Below are 7300 nucleotides of genomic sequence, written 5' to 3' on the forward strand. Positions count from 1 at the left end.
ACCCTTGTGAAAAGCCTGTTACAGGCTTGTCAGGGTCCAGACCGACCTTAATCCATTGTGGCCTGCCAATCCATAGGTCGGATGCTCAAATCAACAAAATAGGAATTGTTCCTCATCATGTCCCCTTTCATTCTCCAAAATTTTAGAATTTTAGGATCAGTCTAGATATTCTTCCTGGATTTAAACTATTTGTCTGTCCATTTCCAGTTTTTGAGAATTACAGAGATTTAGATCTCTGATAATCCTCTGCTCCTTTCTAAACCATAGCTCAAATCCCAAAACTTTCAAAAAAGGAATTGTTTCTATGTTTGTCAGTGAAATTCTCCTAACATTGCATAGGCTTTGGCCACTATTTGATATTTTCCCTCTAATTTTTATCGAAACCTGTCATTTTTCCTTCAATCTGTAGGTCACCGAATTACGACCTAGATTGTCGGAGTTGTAGCTCTTCGGCCATAGGTCGAATCTAAAAGCTATAAAAGGCAAAAACTCTCCCCTAGTCATCCTCTGTCATCATGCAAAAGCTTAGGAATTTTTATGGTAGGATTAGGTTACAAATTTTTTTTTCTTTAGGGCATGTAGGCTAAAATATACTATTTGAGGGTTTTTTCATTGAATTTTCATATTAACAAAATGCCAAAAAATGGTTTTTGGATTCCATTCTGTTATTAGGGTTAACTTAGATGTCCATGCCAAATTTGAGATAATTTTGAGTTCATATGCCTTGTGAGTTAGTTAAATTATCAAAATCAAAAGCGATAATCAGGCGAAAATCAGGTTAAATTCAGTGTTTTGTGATATTTTTGCATTTTTAGGGTTTTCTCATGCATATAAGCATTTCATATCATATTATATTCTAAATGATGAATGATTTAATAGAATTTAAAGATTGCAATTTAAAAGCATATTTTATTCTTTAATAGAATTGAAATAAGATTAAATCATAATATATTCATGACTATGGTCATAAATGTATTATAATATAATCTATATTTAAATTCTAATAAAAAATAAAATGAATTTTTGGTGCCTTTATGGGATTTGAAATGAAATTAACCTTCAATATATCATGACTATGGCCATGAATATATTTTAAATTAATCCACATACCAAATTTTGATAAAGGAAGAAAATTTTAGAGAAATATGATGATTTTCAAAAAAGACCCAAGTGGGGATCCAATGTTATTCCATAAAAGATAAAAATCCTAAGTATTATTCACATTTTGACTATGGCCATAAGTGTGAATCATTTACTTAAGATTAATTACCTCTCATTAGAATGGAGGGTGTGCCATTCGTGTTTCACCATTGTGGATTTTGAAAATAAAAGTAAAAATGAGATGAAATAGGCAATTTATGAGATTTACATGCTCATACATTCTAATCTAATACAGGAAAATAAAAATTCTCATTAATATCTAATTATTACAAACTTGAATTGAATTTAGAATTACAAAATCCTAATCTAGAAAAAGAATTTAACAATTTACATCTTTCCTGCAAAATAGAGTTAGCAAAAGATAACGAGTGCATATAGAAAGAAGCTTGCAAAATATCACATTGAACCTAGAATGCAACTAATGAGATGCTCATGCATATGTTTTATACTAATGAGAATATATGCATATGCATCTAAATATGATGTTCATGCTAAATGAGAAACATACATGGCATATTAGACGCATATCTGTAATTAGCATGGCAAATGCAAAGACATCTATGTTGGTGGCTGAGAGTGCATTTAGTGAAGTTATAGCATCCTTGACAGTGCTGTGAAAGTTGGTGATGAAATGAAATGAAGAGGTGCAGCAGTTGTAATGAAAGATGGGTTGATGATGAAGAGCATACGGCAGGTATGGGAAGAAGTAGCGCAACAAGGGTTGTGTTGATGTAATTACAGAAATAGTGATGACAGGTGATAGGGGATACAAATGCAATAAAAAAAATGCAGAGGGCACCAGCAAATGTAGGTAGGTACATGCTATAATATGTTGTGATGAAGGGCGGTGACAATGAGATGATGCAGAAAGTTGTTGTGCAGTAGTGAGGCATACACCGACTGTTGTTATGTTGTGTATTCATAAGTGAGAAAGTGCTGAGATGGATATTTTATGGTAGGGTTAATGAGCACTACCTATATCATGTTGGGACTGACAGGTGAAGAGATGAAGATAGTATTGTAGGTAATAGGTGATAAGAGATGGCATATGCTATTGTGTTGTGAGGATGGATGTGCAGAGAGGTAGGTGGCACCGTGATGAATTGATCTCCTATGGTTTGGATGTTTGCAACCATAACTTGACATGACACACTGCAGACAAATGAGTTGAACTAATACAATGCAGTGTATGCATAGGTGACAGTGGATACAAGTGAATGTGTCAAGTGAGTGTAAGTGGGTGTATTACTCATGCTTCATGCTATATAATGGGAAATCAAATAACACGTCGTAGGCATGTCAAATGGAATGTTTGGGAAGATGAAAATAGCTAAAGGGACTGGTGGTTGCGGTGGATCAAAATTTTCTATATTATCATACATCTTAAACTGTTGCAGTAAGTGAAGGTTTTGCTGCAGACTTGTCAGTTGTTTCCCATATGTTGGTTGTACAGTAGGTGTTATTGGTGAAGTGGAATTGATATGCTAGTGGAAGAAGGTGAAGTGGGAGGTTGAAGGGGAAACTCATAGGTATAGCAGAATGAGGGTGACAACAGGAGCTAATCAGAGGGCAGTTAAGTGGTAAGTTACATAGGGTACTGAAGATGGTAATGTTGTGTACAGAAAGTCACAGTGAATAAAATGAGGTGATACATGTGCAAATAGTGCAGGTGGTGGTGAGCATGCTGCAAGAAGAGTGCAGCAGATGAACTCATTGCATCAATTCAATATCGCTTTGGTTTCAACTCTGCTCTTCCATGAATCATGACAGAAAGCATATTAATCTCATAAAGAAATGCCAATGAAAACAGGAAGCATGTTGTTATACAAACACGATCAACAGTGCCAGCAACATTAAGTGCAACAAACTCTGCCAGCAACATTAAGTGCAACAAACTCTGCTAGAATCACCGCATCCCAGCCAGTTCGAATGCCACATGATTCCTGGAAATTTCCAATAAATGTTAGAAATATAAGGAAAGGGAGAGAGCTTGTAAACCCTCCAAATATTGTAAACAACTCTGAAGATGCCAGCTTTCCTCTATACATTTTCTGTAATGATAGTGCCACAGTAAAGAGGAAGAACGAAGATAGCATTGAGCTTGTTGAACTTACCATTCGCATCAAACTAGCGAAGGGGGGGGGGGGGGGGGGGCGACAAAGTGAAGGTGTTGTAAGTGTTAGGTAGTGAACATGAAAGGTGCATTTGGTGTAAGGCACTATGACAATGGCAATGTGTTGAAAGGTGCAGCGAGAAGATGTAAAGAAGGTGCATACAATGGGTATAGGTACAGGGAATTGTAAACACCCTAACTTTTCACTCACCTTCTTGACATTTCCACCAATCATCACATTCGGTTCTCCGAAATCAATGAAGGGCAAAATGGTCATTTTCTGAGATTCAACCTTGCAGAAAGCCAAAAAGTTCATTTTCGAGTCTCAAAATCTCTCTATTTAGGCTCAGAAATATCTTCAACTGCAAAATTTCAAAATCCTACTCTTAACAAAAAGCTAGAATTGTCAATTCCTGATTTAGAGTAGTATTTCTTGAAACATGTCTTTGCATAGCATTGCATGAGCATTTCATATCATTTCATTGCACAACATATCATTTTGAGATCCAGAACTCTTGATTTTCAAAATTGTCAATCATGATTTGATTTCTAAACTTTTCAAAATTGATTTTCAAAACCCTGGGCCTTCAAAATTACCAATTCTTCCCATTTTACCCCCAGGACCCCGAGTTACAAAAGTTTTCTCAAGAAAACGATCTGGATAGTCTTTGACATTGATTTTTAAAATTTCGTCAGCTGAAAAGAGGGGGACACAATTTCAAAATTCATAAGACCTTATTTCAAACTTTTACAAAAAGGCTCTGAATTTCTCTGCATCTTTCTAAATTTTGCCCTGAAAAACCAAATTTTTCCAAGTTTTGAAATCAAACCACAATCCGCTTCGTGTTTTTCCAAAATTAGCTTACTATTACGAAAATTCCAAAAAAAATCTCACTTGGCTTTTATTTCAAATAAATGACGTGGGACCCGCCTCGAGGTGGTGTCACACTCAAATTCTAAAAAATTTCCCTTATTTTCAAAATAGTGCTCATTCGGAAGTGGCACCGATTTATAAAACCTTGTTTTTAACTCAATTTTAATAAATTAATTAGTGGGCCCACGTAGGTGGCGCCCCACTAAGGCTCCTTGCCAAGAAAAAGCAAATTTTTTTAATCTCAAAAAGTTTTCAAATCTAGCTGAGGTGGCACCACCTTAAAAAAAAAGAGAAAAAGAAAAAGAAAAAAACAAAAATTCATTTTTTTTATTTTCCTTTTGTTTTACTTTTTCAGCCCCAAAGGGAGCCACCGTAAAACTCCCATTTTACCTAAGTTTTCAAATGTCATCTTAAGAGTAGGAGTCGTCCCCTCTCAAAACGGTGAGTTCCCTTTCTAAAAAAAAATTCAAAAATTTTTAAAAGTCTGTTTTAAGAGTTATCAAGATCGACTAAAGGGGAGGAAAAAGGGGGATTTGAAGGGGTGGCTATTAAAGAAAGGAAGGGGGGGGGGGTCCAGCAAAGGCATCGGTGATTTCCCTTAACCCCAACTCTCTCCTGTTCACGAGTTCCTGTTCTCATCTCCTTCAGCCTATCAACCAGCAGGAGGCCGACTTCTTCTCTCCCCTTTTCACGCTTCCCCTCTGGCTTTCATCGCTTTTCAGAGAGACAAGTCTCCAACGGATGGCATTCAGGATCTTTCTCATCTACCTCTGGAGGTTCAGCTCACCCTGGTGGGAAGCGCTCCTTCAACCTCGGGCGAATCAAGGTAAAAATCCTCTTTACGTCTATATTTAGGTGAATTAGGCATCATGTTTGTGCCATTTGCAATGCAAACCCGTTGCAGCAGTTGATGTGGCTTGCATCTTGGTTTATCCAATGCGTCAAGAATCGCCAGATGCCCCTCAATGGCATTCTCGGTTCAGCCTAAAGGTCATATTGTCCTCAAATCGTCAGTTTCACTTAAAGCTTTTGCATGATTCAGTCCAGCATCATGAACGTTTCAAGATAACCTCTTCATTGCACTTCATGATTTTCATGCCTAGATCAGTCTATTCTGTGTTCATGATCTCACAGTTATGTAAAAAGATTATTTTGGATTTCAGTTTTATCGATTTTTTTTTTTGTTTTGTAATAAACAACATTTTCAGTTTTAACCGTAGTAATCTTCCCAATTTTACATAATTTGTTTTGTTTCCTTATGTAGTTTCTGCTTAATTTTAATTTCAAAATTCGTGCATGTCATGGTTCAAATGATAGTCCAGTAGGACTCATCGTACAGCAATAGATGCCATTAACCAAGGCATTACAATAGAATCCTTTTGCTAAAATCTAAAATCTTTTTTTTCTCTCTTTTTTACTTTCCCTTCTTTTTTTTTTATTTAATTCTTGTTTTAGCATACACAGCACCTCCACCATATCTCATTTTCATTTTTACTGTATTGGGGTTAAGATTGTTGGCCTTTATTGAGTACCATTTCCCCACTCAATCCCAGCATCATGCATTATCAGATTTTGCCTTATTAAGTTTTGCTTCCCTATAGTTTTAGTGTAATTTTTCCATATATTCATGCATTCGTATTTCCTTATTTACCTGTTCCTAATTGTCATTTAACATCATAGAACCATTCAAGATACTATTTTCGGTGGCTGTGTTATGAGGTGCTCTGTGAATCCAATTCTTGCTCTTAATTGCAGTAGTTAGTGTATTAGGATATATACCAAAGGGGCGTGTCTTTTTAAGTAAGCCTGTCATGGCTTTTCAACGTTGTGAGTAGACATATGTAGGCAGAGTGAAGCTTTTAGCAGGATAGTTGACCACCGGGATCAGTTCGCAGGAACCCAACTGTAGCTGGCAATACGTTTGAGTCATACCCTTTAGTTACCCGCGTATTCCACTACACCCACTGTATACATTTTACTCCCTGACATTGTCCCCCTTTGTATATACTTTATATTGCATACCATCTATCCTCTGCTGTACTCATTGTAAGCTTAATATTTTTTTTTATTTTATGCCTGTGTTGCTACTGCATGTCCATCACACCCATTGCCTTCCTACCATCAACCTCACACCATCCTCTGTACATTAGTAGTCCACTGATAGTCCACAGACACTGGTGCCTTCACATTATCCTTACATGTTAAACATGATGTAATGTACATTAACGAAAAGGTATGTATATACAGCCTGTTATATGGGTCCATCCACTGTCTCTTATGAATATATTACATATATGCTTCTTTGGTAATTTTCCTGTTGTGTAATATCTCTCTAATAGCTGTTTATCATTTTACATGTCACCATCCATAAGAAACAGTGGTTACTGTAAATAGATCAACTTGTTGGAGGTGATGGATTGATCGAGTCACAGAAGCTGATTTCTTTTGACTATGATTAAAATCTTCATTAGTCATTTCTTCCCTTTTCTAAACATCCATCTCATTATCACCTGTGCACCCTCCTCACTATGTGCATCTTGTCCATCACTCGTATATTACCATTTCCTGCACACTATGAATGTTATATATTTACCATCTTTTCTGCTGCAGGTACCCAGTCTTGATAATCGGCTACATTCATGAATGGATATATCCATATCCATTCATGATCCCTGTGTCATCTTTTGTATGCTTTGTTATTGATATATAGGGAAGCTCCATACCCAATTTTACTGAGAAATATGTTATAATTTGAGAATTACAGCTTTGTGAAATCACCTACAGAAACTGTATATGCCCTCTATTTTCTGTTTTTACCCATTATATATGAAATTCTAATTACTATACGTATTTTCTCATTATACGTGTATATATATATATGTATATACATATATATGTATATACATATATATATATACATATATATATATATATATATGTATATATATATATACCTATATATATATGTATGTATATCTTCATGAGCACTTGTTTTCACATACAAGTATTTATGTAAATATTTTTCCTTTTCTTTTCCTTTTTATAAATACACCTTCATTATCACATGCCATTTAGCACAAATTCAAGCATTTATACATGACCATGTATATCTTCGTTGTATATATTACATATACATACCCATTTCCTTGGGT

The 7300-nt window shown here is 35.6% G+C and overlaps 1 protein-coding gene across 1 annotated transcript; it reads right to left on the bottom strand.

The window, feature by feature from the left end:
• Positions 1-2884: 2884 nt before the first annotated feature.
• Positions 2885-3278, bottom strand: LOC149828617 (uncharacterized). Its single transcript, XM_090016910.1, has 2 exons — positions 3063-3278; positions 2885-3028 (listed from the first exon to the last, which is right to left on the bottom strand). The coding sequence occupies exons 1-2, from the start codon at positions 3276-3278 to the stop codon at positions 2885-2887; spliced, it is 360 nt and encodes a 119-aa protein (XP_089873036.1).
• Positions 3279-7300: the final 4022 nt, after the last annotated feature.

Source organism: Nuphar pumila, chromosome 9 (genome assembly GCF_984573655.1).
Source record: "Nuphar pumila chromosome 9, dmNupPumi1.hap1.1, whole genome shotgun sequence".
In the NCBI taxonomy this organism is placed as follows: domain Eukaryota; kingdom Viridiplantae; phylum Streptophyta; class Magnoliopsida; order Nymphaeales; family Nymphaeaceae; genus Nuphar; species Nuphar pumila.

Bases quoted from the DNA above. Each gene is read 5' to 3' on its own strand.
- LOC149828617 (XM_090016910.1), bottom strand. From the start codon at position 3,278: ATGGTAAGTTCAACAAGCTCAATGCTATCTTCGTTCTTCCTCTTTACT. The intron at 3,029-3,062 runs GCAGAGTTTGTT...TTGCTGGCAGAG, and splicing joins GCTGGGATGCGGTGATTCTA to TTTGTTGCACTTAATGTTGC.